At 68.4% G+C, this 16,557-nt stretch overlaps 1 protein-coding gene across 6 annotated transcripts; it reads left to right on the forward strand.

Annotated features, from left to right (window-relative positions):
- Positions 1-372: 372 nt before the first annotated feature.
- On the forward strand, positions 373-13,330 carry KCNAB2 (potassium voltage-gated channel subfamily A regulatory beta subunit 2). 6 transcript variants are annotated; one of them, XM_086476285.1, is made up of 15 exons: positions 373-472; positions 809-850; positions 8,602-8,645; positions 9,020-9,057; positions 9,222-9,301; positions 9,782-9,826; positions 9,978-10,022; positions 10,095-10,138; positions 10,254-10,340; positions 11,540-11,625; positions 11,857-11,977; positions 12,129-12,223; positions 12,423-12,543; positions 12,636-12,724; positions 13,225-13,330. In XM_086476285.1, exons 1-15 carry the CDS (start codon positions 396-398, stop codon positions 13,312-13,314), a joined length of 1,104 nt encoding a protein of 367 aa, XP_086332411.1. In that variant the 5' UTR covers positions 373-395; the 3' UTR covers positions 13,315-13,330. The 6 variants fall into 6 exon arrangements, with proteins under 6 accessions (XP_086332411.1, XP_086332413.1, XP_086332408.1 ...); XM_086476282.1 differs by lacking the exons at positions 373-472; positions 809-850 and adding exons at positions 4,317-4,537; positions 10,641-10,685; XM_086476283.1 differs by lacking the exons at positions 373-472; positions 809-850 and adding exons at positions 6,285-6,496; positions 10,641-10,685.
- The last annotated feature ends 3,227 nt before the right edge of the window (positions 13,331-16,557 follow it).

Genomic DNA, 16,557 nt, shown 5'->3' on the forward strand with positions numbered 1-16,557 from the left:
AGGCGGGCAGCAAGCTGGGCAGCGAGGCAGGCAGCGAGGCGGGCAGCGAGGTGGGCAGCAAGCAGCCCCACTCTGCCCTCCCCAGGAGCCCCAGAAGCTTGGGGAGAGCAGCCGAGCTGGGGAGTCGGTGGCACAGGGCAGGGATGGGACAGGTTTGGGAGCGGCGGTGGGTCAGAGTGGGAGCCCTGGGGTCTGGGGCTGGCAGGGCTGCCGTGCCCTGCCTGCACCGCTGCCTGCACCGCTGCCTGCACCGCATGCCCATCCGGCCCGCGAGCTTCTGCAACAGGAAGCGCCATCATGCGCGTGCCCCAAAAAACCTCGTTTCTTCCTCTTTTTCTCTTCCCCTGTGGCAGGGGTGAGGCGGCGAGCGGCTCCAGGGAGCCCAGGCTGGCTCCATGTATCCCGAATCCACCACTGACTCCCCGGCGCGACTCTCGCTGCGGCAGACGGGCTCCCCAGGGATGATTTACAGGTAAGCGTGCGGGGCGGCGCTGGGGAGGGGGGGGGGGGGGGCTCTTCAAACCTGGCACCCCAAAACCGCCCTGGCATGCTTTGTGCAGAAACTTCCAGGACTGCAAAGACCCACGTGGCAGCCGCAGCGGCGGTTTTGGGCGCTGATGCCTGTGGTGGGAAGAGTGGGTGCTTTCGGGGAGCGGGCCGGTGCCCGCTGCATGGTGCCCCCCGCCACGCGGCGCAGGCGGGTGCCACCGACCCTTCCCGCGGCCGCCGGCTCTGCCGCTTGGTCCTGCTCCTCCTTTCTAATGGGGTTTGTGGCATCTTTCTTCTTTCTCCCCTTTGCTGTCGGAAGCGCGAGGTACGGGAGCCCCAAGCGCCAGCTCCAGTTCTACAGGTAACCCAGCCCTTTCTCCTCCCCAAAATCCCCCCCGGCAAGCGGACACGGGCAAAGCCCCTGCCCGTGCCCGGGGCGCTGCCGTGCAGGGGTCCCTCCGCGCGGGGCGGGCATCGCCGGCGCGGCGCCGCATCTTCGCCTGCTCGTGGGTTCGGCAGCGCGACGTGGGGACCCCACGGGTGCGTCTGGGGAGGTGGGCGCCGTCCTCGCCAGGTTCCCCAAGCAGCGGAGCACGGCCGGAGGGCTACGGGGGGCAGCCACCGCGGGGCGCAGGGCTCGGCGCGGGGGGAGCATCCCAGGCCGATGCTGCGCCGGGAAGAGCCCGCTGGCTTTCCCCAAGGGCCGCTCCAGGCGCCCGGCCAGCCGCTTGCTGCTCCTTCCATTAAGAGAAGCGGCATTAAGTGGTGCAGAAGGCAACGCTTCACCCCTCCTCTGCCACCCTTTTACCGTCTGAAGTGAAGGCGGCACTTTTCCCCGCACGCCGTGCCAGCAGCCGCGTCGGTGCTCCCGCAGCAGCCCAGTGCCGCTGGACTGGGTCCGGCCCAGCTGCGATGGGGTGGGGGACGGGGGGCTGCCCCCCAAGGGAGCCGTGGCCTCCCTGCTCTGTCCTCACGCATGGCAGGAGGAGGAGAGGCTGGCCGGCACCGGGGTGGCTCGACAGCACCGTGACCGTGCCTGTCCTGGTGAGGCGCCACCGCCAGCGCTGCCGAGCCCGCGCCGCGGGTGGGTTTTGGCTGCCAAACCAGCCAGGCACGGCCACGCGCCTAAACCGCTGGGCACGTCTGGTGCGAAAGGCTCCTGAAGCCGACGGCAGGAGCCGGCTTGCCCGCAGGCTGCCTGCAGGCAGCTGCCCCCGGGGTCTGTCACCCAGCCCCGTTTCGGAGGAGTCCGTGTGTTGGTGCTGCCACAGCCCAGCTCTGACCCTGCCGCCGTGGGCGCTGCGGGAGGGCTGTATGACCGGCTCCGCTCTCTGATGGCTCTTGACTGTCCCCTCCGCCCCACGTGCCGGTGGCGTGGGACCTGTCGCCGCAGGGCGAGGGTCGGCCGCGGGCGGAGGCAGCGATGCCAGCGTGGATAAAGCAGCGGCGCATCCCTGGGCTTTTAGCGAAGCGGCCATGAATAATTTAGGTCCCCTTCGCAGGGAAGAAAATCCCCTAATAGGGCTAATGGAGCGCGGCGAGAAAGATGGGCACTGGGGGGGCCCCTGGCCGCCGCCAATTGCTTTGGACGCCAAGCGCCGACACTCCCCTAATGCAAAAAAACCCGGCGGCCGCGCGGCTCTTATAGCTGCCGGGGGCTGCCCGCAGCTTTGCCGTTGAAGAGCAGCATCCCCTCGCGCGGGTGAGTCGGGGCCGGCGGCGAGCGGGGCCAGGGGCAGCCCGCTGCGGGCAGCAGGCAGGAGTTTCTGTAGGAGGTGACTCGGGATGTGGTGGCTTGGGGAGGTTTTCGTTCGGGGTCTTTTTTTTTCGGTTTTAGGCAGGCTGCTGGTTGCCAACAAGTTCCCAGCTTGGCAAGCCGGGCTGGACAGACACCTTTCCGAGCAGCTACCCCGCGCACCCGGCTGTCACCCACTTGTTGTGCCCCTGACGCGCGCTGATGGTCCCCCGTCACCCCGCAGAGCCTGTGTCCCGTCCCCGTCCCCGCTCCTTCCCCGCAAAACAGCCTCTCCTGCTTGGGCACGGCGCTGCTTGGGCTGCGGCAGCTCCTGCAGCCCCCACTGCTTCTCGTCCCTCAGGCGGCAACGGGGTTGCTGCTAACGAAGGGGGTTGCTGCTAACGAAGGGGGTTGCTGCTAATGAATGGCCCAAGGACGAACCCGCTGCCTCCACGCTTTCCGCTGCCCCGCAATGTTGCTGAGCCGAAAATCAAGGAGGCGTCGAAGTGAGGCGGCCGGTGGATTCCCGTCCCGTTCCTCAAAGCAGCCCAGACCGACCCCCCGCCCCCCGCTCGCTGCAGCCATTTCGTTGCAGCGCGGTGAAGCCGTAGAGCAGCGGTGCAGCTGGTGCAGGCTTTTCCCAGCTGCTCTCGGGCAGGAGGATCCCACCGGGGGTGAGGGGGTCCTGGCGGGGACAAGGGGATCCCACTGGGGACAAGGGGATCCCACTGGGGACAAGGGGGTCCCACTGGGACTGGGTGCTGCACCCATGCCCGGCGGGAGCCACCAGCACTGTCCTAACTAAAACCCCCAGCTGCGGAGAAGGGCTGGTGCCGGCGGTGCCAGCAACGGTGTCCGGCTTCAAGGCGCAGCAGGAAGAGGAGGCTGGTGGCCAGGGTTCAGGGTGGTTTTGCTGCAGGAGTGGGATCCCCCTTCCACGTCTCCCCGCATTCCCAAGCCCTTGCTGCAGAGCAGGAGGCAGCTCTGGGTATCGGAGCCCCCCGGGCTTCGGTCACCCCTTGCCAGCTGCTGCGCCGTCATGTCTGGGTTTTCTTCTTTTTCCTTGAGGTCACACCTCGATGGGAAAGTGCACTTTGCTTTTGGCTCCCGCTGCCGTAAATTTGAGCTTCGCAGGGAAAGAAAAAACCACCAGCGGGAGCCCGGCCGGAGCCTGGTGCCGGCGCAGCCCCGGCACGGCGCACTCCCAGCAGCCGCTTCGGCACCAGCGCCGTGGTTTTGGCCCCGGTCCCCACTCCTTCTTTCAGACACAGAGTGCGAGGGACGCTGCAGAGAGCAGCAGGGAAATCAATGCCGGTGCCACCACCGGCGAGTCCCCAGCCGTAGAGACGGCGAGCAGCCCCACTGCGCAAGGAGCCGCTCTGCGGCGGGGTATTTTCAGCAGCCCGCGGCGGCTGGGAGGTCGCTGCCGCGGCTGCGGGGAAGGTGTCGGCTGGTGGTGCAGATTGCAGCAGCCTGCTGCAGGCACGGCAGCCTCCAGCGAGCACCCAGCACCCAACCACCCTCCCCGGGGAGCCCTGCGGGGCCACATTTACCCTCCTGACCTCTCCCACCCACCGGCACACGGTGCCGGATTCTCACCGGTGGCCCTCGTGCCACCACTCACCCCGTTCCAGCCGGCTTCTGGGGCCCACCACGTCCCTTGCGGGGACGCAAACCAGTGGCAGCCCAACGGGTGCGAGCTGGGAGGCAGCGCAGCCGGAGCACGTGCCGGGCTGCAGCAGCTCGGTGCGGCCGCGGTGGGCACCCGCTGCACCGCCCAGCCATGGGCACCCGCGTCCCTTCCCTGCCGCACTGCCGCCCTCACCCTTGCCTTTGCCCTTTGGCTCCCCTGCCACAGCTTCACTCCGCCGAAGTGACTGGCTTTGCCGGGGTCCCTGCTCTCCCCTCCCCGCGCCGCAGACCCGCCGCAGGCCCTGGCAAGGGTGGGCGCCACCGCTCCGGTGGCGTGGTGCGGGCACGGCTCTCCCGCGGAGCCCGGCGTCGTGGCGCGGGACTTTCCCAGCTCTCTCCGTAGCGTTGCCGAGCGGCCGGCGGCAGGGCCGGCCCGCAGAGCCCGCGCTCGGGCGGCGGGATGCTCTCCATGACGTACAGCGAGAGCCTGCGCAGCGTGGCCAGCCGGCACCCCCCGGAGTGGGGGCTGCCCCCGGCCCCCCGCCCGGCGGACGGGCTGGAGCTGCGGCGGCTGCGGGACGTGCGGGCGGCGGCGCGGGCGAAGACGCTGGAGGAGTTCCTGCGGATGCACGGGCTCTCCCTGGCCGACAGCACCGCCCGCACCACCGGCATGATGTACAGGTAAGGCGGCGCCGGCATCTGCCAGGGCGGCAAACGCGGTGAGGACCAGCACACCCGCCCCCAGGTGTGGGGACGGTGCAGGGAATGCTGCTTAGCGCTGGTTTGACACCTTGTCGGGGAAAATCCCGGCATCCGCTGATCTCCCTGAGCCGCGCCGGGGTGGGAGGGAGCCGGCGCCCTGGGCACGTGTGCGGGAGAGGCCGCGGCGGGTCAGCGCCGTCACCTCTGGGTCGCTCGGTGGTCTTTGAGCCTCTCGCTTGCCGTCGCTGCCTTTTGCCGTCGGGAGGTCTGCAGGTGGGCGCACGCTCCGCGCTGCTGGAGGTCAGGCGGTCGGAGCAAACGGCCCCGGAGCTGCTCGGTCCGGCTGGCGAGCGCCCGTTGCGGAGCTGCCGCTCCGTTAATTCTGCACGCGGGTCCCGGGCGCGGCGTGAGGTGTGTCGGGATTTCAGGTGACTTTCGTCCTTCTCGTTACCCCCCCGTGCGGGGAGGACACTCCGGGCAGCCGGAGGGTCGCCCACGGCTCCTGTGAGAGGCCGCTTCTGCCAGCGCGTCCCTTCCCCTCTGCCCCAGGTGGGGCGACGGGGCCAGGCCCCCCCAGTAACCCAGCTGGGGCTTGGGCCGGGTCACCAGGGCTGGGGACAGCGGCTGTTCCCCCAGTGGAAATGCAGGGAGGGCCCCTTGACCCCCCCCGCAGCAAAGCCCCAGGGCGCCGGCGGCTCTGCCAGCTCCTGCCGCACCGTGCCGTGCCGCACCGCAGGTCAGGTTCCGCTCCGCTCGCGGTGACAGAGGTAACATTTACACAGCGGCAAGAGCCCATCTAATATTCATGGGGCTGTTATTTATTGATGGGGAGAGGCTGGCACGGGCACCCCCAGCGATGCTGCTTCGGGCAGGTGCCCGCTGCCCCCAAAATCTCTGGGGTTTCAGCTCCTCCGGGGAGCTGCTGGTTGCTGACGGGTCCCCCCCGCCCCGGGGTTGGAGCTGGCGCCGGCAGGATTACCCAGCTAAGGAGCTTTGCGGCAGAGGGAAGCGGAGGAGATTACAAGATTCCTCATTAGGTTGGGGCGCAACGTGCGTAATTTCCCCCGCAAGCGGCGGCCCCGCTCCCCGCTCCTTCCCCGAGGGGCACGGCCGGTGCGGGCAGCCGGCCCGCGGCCCCGGCCGCAACACGGTGCGGGAGAGGCTGCGCTGGGTTTCGCCTTGATCCGCTTGGCTGGGCAAAACTGGGGGGGCCACGTCCCTGAGGGGGAAACCGGTCCAGCTTCGGCAAAGCCAGGAGAGCCGGCGGCACCGCCACCACCCGCGCTCTCGCCCCAGAACCGTGCGTTCGGCGGCGTGCGGGCGCTGCTGCCGGGAGAGTGTTGTCTCGGACTCGCGTCCGCCGGAGGGGAGGGATGCTGTGCCGCCGAAGGGAGGCGAGTGGCCCCTTCGCCCCCCGCAGGGCCTCAGCCCCCTACCCCGGGGCTGGGCCGGGAGCGTGGCCCATGGGGGATGCTCGGCGGGAGGGTTGCGGCAACGCTCCCCATCTGCCCCCCACGTGCCCGGGCGCCGCTGGCTCGCTTCCCGAGCTCATCAAATATTGAGGGCAGGAGGGCTGCCGGGAGCCGCCGCGCGCCCGCCGCCTCGCAGCCCCCCGCCGTCGTCACGTTGGCGGAGCGGCGGCGCGCGGGTGCGCGGGAGGAGCTCCCGCCTCGCCCGGGGCGCCGGCTAAATTTAGGCAGCTGGAGCGGTTGCCCGCCGGAGCAGCATGCAGGTCTCCTTCGTGTGCTCCGAGCACAGCATCAAGAGCCGGAGCGCGGAGGACCGGCTGAACCGACAGAATGCCGGCAGCCCCAGCCTCGGCACCCGTGGCAAGTTCCGGGCGGTGGCCATGGTGGCCCGCAGCCTGGGGCAGCTCTCGGTGCAGAACGCCCCCTCCTCCAGCGAGTCCAGCGTCAAGCAGCCGGGGATGAAGTACCGGTAGGAGACGGGCGCGCTGCTGGGGCAGGCGGCTCTGCTGCCGGCCCGGCTGCTTCTGCTCTTCCTCACCGAGCTCTGGGCAGCGGGGGGGGGTCTGGGGGGGCCGGGTGCGCTGCGCCCCCCTAATCCCCGGTTTGCATCCTGCTCCGTAGGTTTTTGGGTGCTAAAAGTGCTGACCGTGCGCCTCCGTCGCCTTCCTCGCTGCTCCTGTCCCCTCTCGGGGCGGCTTCGACCCAGCCTCGCGTAAAACTGGCTTGACAGGGGGGCAAAAGGGACCCTCAGCTTTGGGGTAGGATTAGGAGCATCGCCGGCGCCTGCCGAGCCAGGGAGGGGGGGTCTGAGAGTTGCGGCGCGCGTTAATCCCCGGGCTGCCATGGCATCGTTACGGCACTGCCGGCGACTCGCCGCCCTGTGAAGTGTGCACGGAGCCGTGAGCCAGGATTTGGCCCCCGGCTGCCCGCGGTGGGGCTGGAAACGGAGTGGGGGGGGCAGCGTGTGCCCCCCCCGGCCAGCACCCGCCGGGTTAACGCGCTCCGCGTCCCTGGCACTGGAGCAGGGTGCTGGGGGCTTCCCCCGCCCCGATGAGTGTGCGCCCAGGCGTGGGGCTGGGGGCTCCCCCCGGGGTGAGTGTGCACTCAGGCGTGGGGCTGGGGGCTCCCCCCGATGAGCACTGAGCGTGCGTGCCACGGTCCAGCTGGCAGCCTCTGCGTGCCCTCGCTGCCGCCCAGATGTGACCGGCATTAGGCACAAAGCGCATCGGGCCGGCGGCGCGTGGGGACGAGCTCAGCCGTCACCCACCATCATCGTCCAAATCAGCCCAGCGGCCCCCTCCGGCTCTCGAACGCCGAACCCTTGCGTCGGCAGAGCTGGGGCCACACACGGGGGCATCTGGGGTCTCCCCCCCTCTCTCCCAGGCGGCGGGTGATCAGTTCGGGGGTCCCTGCTAGTGGCTGCGGGGAGGACAGTGGCATGTGGGGAGGCCGTGGTGCGGGGCCGGGGGATGCTCCGCTCCCCCCAGCACCTGCCAGCGTCTCCGTTGGGCGGCCGGTCAACGCGCTTTCAGGCAGGAAAGCCGGGAGCAACGATGTGCCGCCGGTGCCCACCCGCCCGGGAGGACCCTGGTGATGCCCCCTGGACCGGCCGGGATGGGGCTGGTGCCCACCGCGACCCCCATCATGGGGGCCTGAGCCAGTGCCGCCCCACGGCCTCTCCCCGCCATGAAACGCTCTAAAAATAGCGCGGGGTTGGGGGCAGCGCCGGCACCTCCAGGTCCTGGGCAGGAACGTGGCGGTGCGGGAGGGAGATGCCCCGGCTCAGCTCAGCCCGCAAGTCGCCGCTGCCGTCGGACGGCGGCTGCTCCTGCCCGGCTCCCCGTGCCCGTGCCGGCGATGCCGGCGGTGGCGGTGCCTCCCGGTTGCTACGCGACACCCGCGCGGGCGAGCTGCCGCGGCTCACCTACACTTTATTTATTTTAACGCTCGTTGCTCGAGCCTTTGTCATTTTTAACGAGAAACTGGCTCTCCATCACCGCGGCGAAGGCGTCTGCCAGCCCGGCCCCCTTCCCGAAAGCTGTTCTCCAGCTCCTTGTGCCGGCCAAATGTTCAAGGGTGCTCCATTTCCCCGGGACGCCGCTCTGCTCCCAAACACCCTTCTCCCCGTGCCAGCCCTGTGCTCCCCCACGCTGCGCTGCAGAGAACGGGCACAGCTCACGTCGCGTGTGGGGTGCGCCGGGCCTGACCACCAGTGTGCCGTCTCCCCCGGCCTCGGCACGGGGAGCCGCTTTAACCAGGTCACTGCCCGCTGCCGCTCGGGATTACCCTGCCGGGCACGGCAGTGATTCTGCGTGCGGGGAACGGCATCGCTGCTCCGGTGCTGGCCGTGCCGCTGGGGAGCCACGGCGTGCCCGGCCTGCGACGGCTTTTTAATCAGTCGTGGGGGGACGCTCGCTGTGGGACCGTCCCAGGCGGGGATGGGCATGGGGACGGGGACAGGGACCACCACTGCACCTCCCGCCCCACGTGGCGGCGCGCTCAGTGACACGCGGATGCATGAGACGGTGTTTTGGGGCTTTCTGGCACCTTTCCTCACGGGTCTCTGTCTTCCAGGAACCTCGGGAAGTCTGGGCTGCGCGTGTCCTGCCTGGGCCTGGGTAAGTGCCGGGGTTTGCCGTGGCCCCTCGCCGTCCCCTCTGTGCCGTGGCTGCTGCCGGCGCTCCCCGGTGAGGGTGGCGCTCGCCTGCTCCAGCGATGCTTTGCGAAGGGAAGGAAAGGGTTTTCCTCTGGCCCGGGGGCAGTTTTGAGACGCGGCCCAGAAATTGTCAAATTATTTTCCCTTGTTCTCCTCTGACGCGATAGAAAGCGACCGGGCTGTGCTGGGAGCACCGTGCCGCACGCGGCGGGGCCAACCGCAGCCGCCGCATGCCGGGGCTGTGCCAGGGGACCCGGGGTGGGTGGCCGAGGGATCGGGGCAGCGGCGTTGGGGGCTCGCCGCGCTCACCGTGCATGCACCCTCTCTCCTCCGCAGGGACATGGGTGACTTTCGGAGGGCAAATCACAGATGAGGTAAGGGTCGCGCCCTGAGTGAAGCGGGGAAGGGACGGGGCCAGCAAAGCCGCAGGCGCTGGTCTCGGTGGTGCACGTGGGGTGCTGGGGCTCACCAGCACAAACCTCGGCGCTCCGGCTCTCGGCCACCCCCCTCGCCGACCCTCCCCGCTCTCCCTTTGCAGATGGCGGAGCAACTGATGACTTTAGCCTACGACAACGGCATTAATCTCTTCGACACGGCAGAAGTCTATGCCGCCGGCAAGTAGGTACCCTGCCTCAGCAGCGGCACAAGGGGCCTCGCCCCACGCCGTGGCCTCCGGCACCTCCGCGCTGTGGCAGCGCTGGGATCCTCCCAGGTTTGCCGGCTGCAAAACAGCAGCTGGGATGGGGCAGCGAGCGCTTGCTCGCGGTGGGTTGTGGCTCGTGGGGTCCCACGCTGCCTGTGGCTGCCCGTGCCACGCAGGCAGAGCGGTGCAGCCCTCCTCGGCACAGCGAGCCGCGGCTGCACCGGGCACACGGTGGCCCGGACACACCGCAGCGTGTCCATGCACCTGCTTAAAACGCTGAGCTCGCACATCAGGGAGCAGCTCGGCTCTGGGCGCTGCAGCTGGAGCGGGAAATGGCATCCCCGTGGCCGCTGCGTTTGCCGCTTAGGCTGCCGGGGAGCAGGGCTGTCCCTGCCAGCTGCCACCGCTCCCTGTGGCCGCAGTAGCCAGGGCACTGACGTCCCCTTTCCTTGTAGGGCTGAGGTGGTGCTGGGGAACATCATCAAGAAGAAAGGGTGGAGGTAAGCCGGGCTTTCGGTCCTGTGCCATCACCGCGGTGCCGATGAGCTGGGGAAAGCTGATGGAGCAGCCCCGGGCACGAATGCGTGCGGGCAGGGAGCGGGCAGGGCTTTGCAGGTGCCACCACCAGCGACTCTCTCTTTCTTCCTGCAGACGGTCCAGCCTGGTGATCACCACCAAAATCTTCTGGGGAGGAAAGTAGGTAGCGTGCCCACCCCGCGGCAGAGCGGCCGGAGCGTGCCGGGCTCTCACCCGCCTTTCCTTTTCCAGGGCTGAGACGGAGCGGGGCCTGTCCCGAAAGCACATCATAGAAGGTAGGGATGCTCACCGGGCGCTGCCGGCTGCGGTGCCAGGCTGCGCCGGCGCTGGCTGCCTCGCCGGCTGGCGGCACAGGGCCTGGTGTGCCTGACGGTCCCGTCGGTGCGGCAGGTCTGAAGGCATCGCTGGAGCGGCTGCAGCTGGAGTACGTGGACGTGGTGTTCGCCAACCGGCCCGACCCCAACACGCCGATGGAAGGTGGGTGCCGCGCTCCTCCCCGCCACCTTCCATCGCCGTCACGGCTGGTTCACACCAGGCTTTTATCTAAAGGGCGTTTTCCCTTCCCAAGCAGAAACCGCTGCTCCGCCGCCACGGTCAGCCCATGCCGTGGTTAAGCCTCTGCCGCCCCCAGCCCGGCACTGGGACCCCCGTCAGGCCCCAGCGGGGGTGGGTTGGTGGCGCGGCAGCGGGTCGCTGCCCCCGTCCCGGCGAGCCACTCGCTCTGCTCCGCCGGCAGCGGCCGACTCCGCTCTCTCTAAATCTCTCTTTTATCACCAGGGGACCCATTTAGTTCCTCCAAGTCCAGGACTTTCATCGTAGAAGGTACTCCCTGCCCGCACTCTGCCCGCCGGCCGCTGCCTGTGCCCCAGCGGCGTTCCCTGGGGCAGGACCCCCCCCACTCCTCTGTGACTTCCAGCCCTGTTCCCCCCGGTCCCGAGCAAACCCCGCCATGAAACGCACAGGCAGCAGCCGCCCAACAAAACACCCCCGTCCATTCAGACTGTCCTGCAGTTGAAGGAGGAAAAAAAAAGTGAAGGGGCTCCGCGGCCTCCCCAGGGTCCTGGCCACCGAGCACCCTTGGCAGCCCTGCCGGCGACCGCGGCGGGGTCCCTCCTTGCCGGGGCGGCTGTGAGCATGCCGGGGCACGTGCTCCGATGCCGGCCAGGCGAGCCCCGCGCCCCTCGCTCTCCCCGCTGCCCGCCTTTGGCTGCAGGAGCGTGCCTTGGCTTGGCCCCGGCCCGCATGGCTCGGAGCCGGCTCCCCGCCGAGCCCCCCGCACGGGTCTGGGGTTCCCTCCCTCCCCTGGGTCTCGGCACACGGGCGATGCTTCAGGCCCCTTCCCCTGCAGCCGTGCCAAGCACGGTGCCGGTGCTGGTAGCCTGCGGGGTGTGGGGCCAGTGCCAGGAGCCTCGGGCTGCTCTCCGTGTTGGGAGAGCCCCGGCATCGCCAGCAGCACGTCGGGGTCAGCCGTGGTCCCCGGCATGTCCCTGTCCCCATCCTGCTGCTCCCTCCATCCCCATCCTGCTCTCTGAAAGCACCTCCTGGACACAACCCAGCTCCCGCCTCGGCATTGGGGAGCAGGATGCTCGCCAGCCATCGGCGCAGCACGAGCCCCCTCCTGCCGGCGCGGTGCCCCGCTAACCCCCGCCTGCCGCTCTCCCCTTCCCTCCCGGCAGAGACGGTGCGAGCCATGACCCACGTCATCAACCAGGGGATGGCCATGTACTGGGGGACCTCGCGCTGGAGCTCCATGGAGATCATGGTAGGGGCCTGGGGGGCCGGGGGCGGCCGTGGCGGAGCAGCCCCAGTGCCGCCGGTGACGCTGATTTAATTAGACAGCGGCTGGCGGGAGCCAAGCGCTTGCAGATGCACTTGAGCCTTAATGATTTTCCAGGGCGGCTGCTCAGGGCTCGGCCGAGGGGATCGGGGTGGGGGGGCTCAGTGGGGGGCTCGGGGGGGCGGCTGGGCACTGAGGGTCCCGGCTCTTCGGCAGGAGGCGTACTCGGTGGCCCGGCAGTTCAACCTGATCCCACCGATCTGCGAGCAGGCCGAGTACCACATGTTCCAGCGGGAGAAGGTGGAGGTGCAGCTCCCCGAGCTCTTCCACAAGATAGGTACGGCAGCGGGGGTCTCACCCTGACACCCCCCTGCCCCCCTAAAGCCCGGTGCTGCCACGGCCAGGCTGGGCACAGCGTGTGTCCCCAGGGCTGGCCACCCCTGTGCTGGGGGGCAGCAGTGTCACCCCCTGCCCTGCTCTGCCCCCAGGCGTTGGAGCCATGACCTGGTCCCCGCTGGCCTGCGGCATCGTCTCGGGGAAGTACGACGGGGGGATCCCCCCCTACTCCCGCGCCTCGCTGAAGGTGAGCCCAGCCGGGGGGGGTCATAATGGGACGGGCAGAGCCGGGGGAGCAGGACCAGGGGCATCGCAAGGTCCCCGGGGGAGCAGGAAGTCCAGGAGACACGACCCGGGGAGTTTGGGGGTGCCCTGCCTGCACAAGGTCCTGGTATGCCCAGACCCCACCCCGACACCCCCTCCAAGCCCCCTCCCGCCCCCCCCAGGGATACCAGTGGCTGAAGGACAAGATCCTGAGCGAGGAAGGCCGGCGGCAGCAGGCGAAGCTGAAGGAGCTGCAGGCCATCGCCGAGCGCCTGGGCTGCACCCTGCCCCAGCTCGCCATCGGTAAGGGGCCGGGGGGAGCCGGGAGGGAGCTGGGGGGGGACGCCGGGGGGACGCCGGGCCACGCTCAGGCTCTGCTCTCCCTCCTGCCCCAGCCTGGTGCCTGCGCAACGAGGGCGTCAGCTCCGTCTTGCTGGGCGCCTCCAACGCCGACCAGCTGATGGAGAACATTGGAGCAATACAGGTCAGTGCCCCCCAGCCCCTCGGCGCGACGGCAGAGGCTGCGCCACGGGGAAGGGAGCAGCCCCTGCTCGTGGGGCTTGAGCGGGGCAGCACCTGCCTGTGCCCGCGTTGCTGCCGCAACGCCGCGATGCATGCCCCTGCAATGCTGCAATGCATGCCCCTGCAACGCCTGCTCCGCGGTGCCCGGTCCTGCAACGCTCGCGGCTGCAAGGCGCCGTGGAGGGAAAGGCGGTTGCAAACCTGGCTCGAAACAAAAATTAGGGGCTTTGCTCAATCCTGAGCTGCGCAGCGAAGACAGGGCTTTGCTGGGCTGAGGAAGCAGGGGATGAGCCCGACCTAGGCTTTGCGTAACTGGGTCGCTCAGCCGGCAAGCTGGCACTGGTAGCATCAAGGTGGCGGGGTGGAGGCGGTGAGCGTGGCACGGCCGTGTGCCGGCGGCGGCTGCGTCCTCCCGTGTGCACCAGCAGCGCGATCCTCACTCCCCCCCGGCATCCCCCACAGGTCCTTCCGAAGCTGTCGTCTTCCATCGTCCACGAGATCGATAGCATCCTGGGCAACAAACCTTACAGCAAGAAGGACTACCGATCCTAAGCGCCCGCCCGCCCGAGCGCGCCGCCCGCCGCGCAGCCCTCGCCGCCCGTTCGCTTGCTTACGCTTCGTTGGAGCAAAGTGGAGAGTGTGGTTTGCACCGCGAGCGCCGAGAGCCAGCGCTCCCGCCCGCGCTGCCCCGGACCATCGGACCGCTTCTGCCCGCCGCGGCTCGGGAGCGCAGGGGCGGCCGCCGGCGGGGAGGGCGAGCCCCGAGCCGCCCGGCCGCCCTGCCCGCAGCCGAAGCCGCCGCGGGTGCCGCCGGCGCGGCGCGGGGGCCCGTTGCATGCGTCGCTGCCGCCCGCCGCGTTGCCGGAGGCGGTGGGCGCGGGGTGCGAGCGGGTGCTGTACGCCCACGAGGCCGACAACACGAAGCTGTTCCCCAGCCTGCGCCCCGGCCCCTCGCCTCTGCCCTGCCTGCGTCGTGGCGGCGCCAGCACCGCTGAGCTGGCACTGGCACCGCGGGGGCTGCAGCCCCATGGGGGTACCCGCTCCCGGGGTGGGGACAGGGAGCCTCGGCCCGGCAGGGGGGGTGGGCTCTGCAGCGGGGGCAGCGTGCGAGCGCGTGTGTGCACAGAACCCCCCGCAGGGACCCGCAGCTGCCGCTGCGGTTGCGCACGGCGGTGCCTACGGCTACAAGCGGGTCTGTAGGTGCCGTGGAGATGCCACACTCCGTCCCCAAGCCCCTTGAGGGACGTTCACATGTAGGAGCACCTGTGCGCACACCCACACCGTTACACGTGTGTACGCGCACACACACACAGCCATTGCACACGCACACGCACAGACCCCTCTCCAGCAGCACGGAGGTGCACCTCTGCCTCCACCGCGGCACTTACACCCGTACAGCTGCCAGTACCTCGTTCTAGAGACACCGGGAAGTGGGTGCGTACGCACACACCCATGAAAACGGCGTGTACCGCCCGTGTGCGAACACACAACCGTGGAGGTGTATCTGTGTGGGTGCAGCCGGCACCGCTGCGTGCACAGAGCCGCACACGTGTACGAGGTTCCCAACGGACACGTACAAAGTGTGTGTGTGTGCAGATGCCTGTGCAGATACAGCTGTACCAAGACCTGGCCATACACCTGTATAGCGCCACCCCTATAGACAGCCCCGCCTCTATACGCACAGGGACATAAACACATTCGCAGTTCAGACACAGCTGTAGGTCCCTCTGTGTCTGCAGAAGCACACAGGTCTCTGCCAATACCTATAAATATCTGCATTCACACGCACACACAAGTATAAGAATTACAAATTTCCGTACCAAACCATAGCTCTACCCCTAGGCCCCCAGGTACGTGTGTGTAAGTGTTTACCCCCTCTGTATGCAGACGCAGCTACCCAGTGTGTGACAGGGGTGCAGCACGTGTGGAGCCTCTTGCAGATGCCCCATCCCTCTGTGTGTGAGGCGGGGGGGCACACCCCTGTGGATGCACCCCCTCAGGTATGTCCATTACCTGCGTCCAGACCCCCTGCCCCCGCCTGCAGGCACAGCTCGAGCTGTGTCTGTCCAACTGCAGGCCTGTAGGCGTGCCCAGACACACCCGTAGTGCAAACGGGCACAGACACGTGCAGCAGGGTACACACACACGTGCACTGGAGACGCGCAGCTGTATCTACACACCTTTATCTGTACCTGTTTATGGCCACACTTACGCATAAATACATTAAAATCACAAATACGTACGTGTGTGTCTGCCTATATGCACACGGATCTATACACCTGTGTATCCATACAGATACATCTACGTGTGTAGGTGTGTACGAATATAATTCACAAACACATGTTTATGTGCAAATACACACACGGATACAGACGTGTACATACACCCATGTACATGGAGATCTCTCCAGCCATGCCCACGTATGTAGAGCTGTGCCTATCTCCCCGTGCCTACACCTATATATACACACGTGTACCTATGTAAATAAGCCTATATACACAGGAACACACACATGTTAAAATTACAAACACACTACAGGCACCAGTATAAAACCACACAGATGTGTGCGCGCGCGTACACACGCCGGCGTAGCGCGAGCTGCACCCAAACACCTGCGCCTCCAGCTGTACCCACGCACAACACCCACGTACGTCTGCGCAGGGTCGGGGAAGATCGACCTGCACGCACGCACGGACCTAAACACGACCGTGCTGCGCACACCCGCACGGGGGTGTGTACGGACAGGGGCCCGCACGGCTGCGCGCACCGCAGAGCTGCATCGCACCCACGTACGGAGCTCATGGGCGCGCGTGTGTGTGTGTGTGTGTGTGCGCGCACCCGAAGTGACGGTCTCTACCTCCACGGACACACGTATGTCTGCCTGCCCGCGTGTGCGTGTGGCAGGGCCGGGAGCGCAGCCGGCACCCCCCGTCGCTGCCCGTGCGGTCGCCCCCACCCGCCACGGCCAGACCCCCGCCCGCGCCCCCCCAGCCGCTCGCCCCGCCAGGCTCCCGCTCGGTCCTTCCCAAAGGATTTATTAAAACACAGAGAACAGAAACCGGGACACACGGAGCACGACGTGAATGCGGGGGCGTTGCTTACAGCTGCCGTCAGCCGCTGGCGGGAGGCCGCTACCGCGGCGCAGTCGGTGTCACCACGCTCGCGGGTGTCCCCGTTCCCGCTCCGGCCGTCCCTTCCCTCCCACCCGTGTCGCCTCCACCTGCACGCCCCCAGCCCGGCACGCCCGGACACCCAGCCCTGCCGCGGCCCCGCTGCCGGGACGGTGCCGGGGCTCCCCAGGGCGCACGCCGACACTCCCGGCAGCGGGCAGGCCCCGGCGGCGGGCAGGCAGCAGGCATGCACTTGCTCAAACACCACGAGGACGCAGAAATGGACCTTACAGGGAAGCTCGGGAGCCGCTCGGCCCTGGACGGGCGCCCTGGCACAGCCGGCGGGGAAGCGGGGCGCCCGCCGGCCTTCCCTCACACGTGCCAATAAAACCAGACATTAACACCGCGACTCCACCTCCCACCTCAGCTCAGCCCACCTCGCCCAGACAAACTCTTCAAGTCTTCAGTAAGAAAGTGCAAAAAATGTACACGGAAATGAAACCCCCCGTCCCGGCCGCTCTGGCGATGGCGGGGGGCCGCATCGGTTGAAGCACACTTGAAGCGGGAGCGGGAGAGCCCGGCAGCACCGGCAGCAGCTCGTCTTCCATGCGGGCAACGCCGCTGCGCTTCGCCCACCCTTCCTCCAGCGACAGGGCGGCTTTCGGCTGGGGGCGGCCGGGGTGCG

This window comes from Leptosomus discolor, chromosome 20, assembly GCF_034619465.1.
Source record: "Leptosomus discolor isolate bLepDis1 chromosome 20, bLepDis1.hap2, whole genome shotgun sequence".
NCBI classification, from domain to species: domain Eukaryota; kingdom Metazoa; phylum Chordata; class Aves; order Leptosomiformes; family Leptosomidae; genus Leptosomus; species Leptosomus discolor.

Coding starts and splice junctions, on each gene's coding strand:
- KCNAB2 (XM_086476282.1), top strand. CDS start 4,317: ATGCTCTCCATGACGTACAGCGAGAGCCTGCGCAGCGTGGCCAGCCGG. Junction 9,302..9,781: donor GAAGTCTATGCCGCCGGCAA/GTAGGTACCCTG, acceptor CTTTCCTTGTAG/GGCTGAGGTGGTGCTGGGGA. Junction 9,827..9,977: donor ATCAAGAAGAAAGGGTGGAG/GTAAGCCGGGCT, acceptor TTCTTCCTGCAG/ACGGTCCAGCCTGGTGATCA.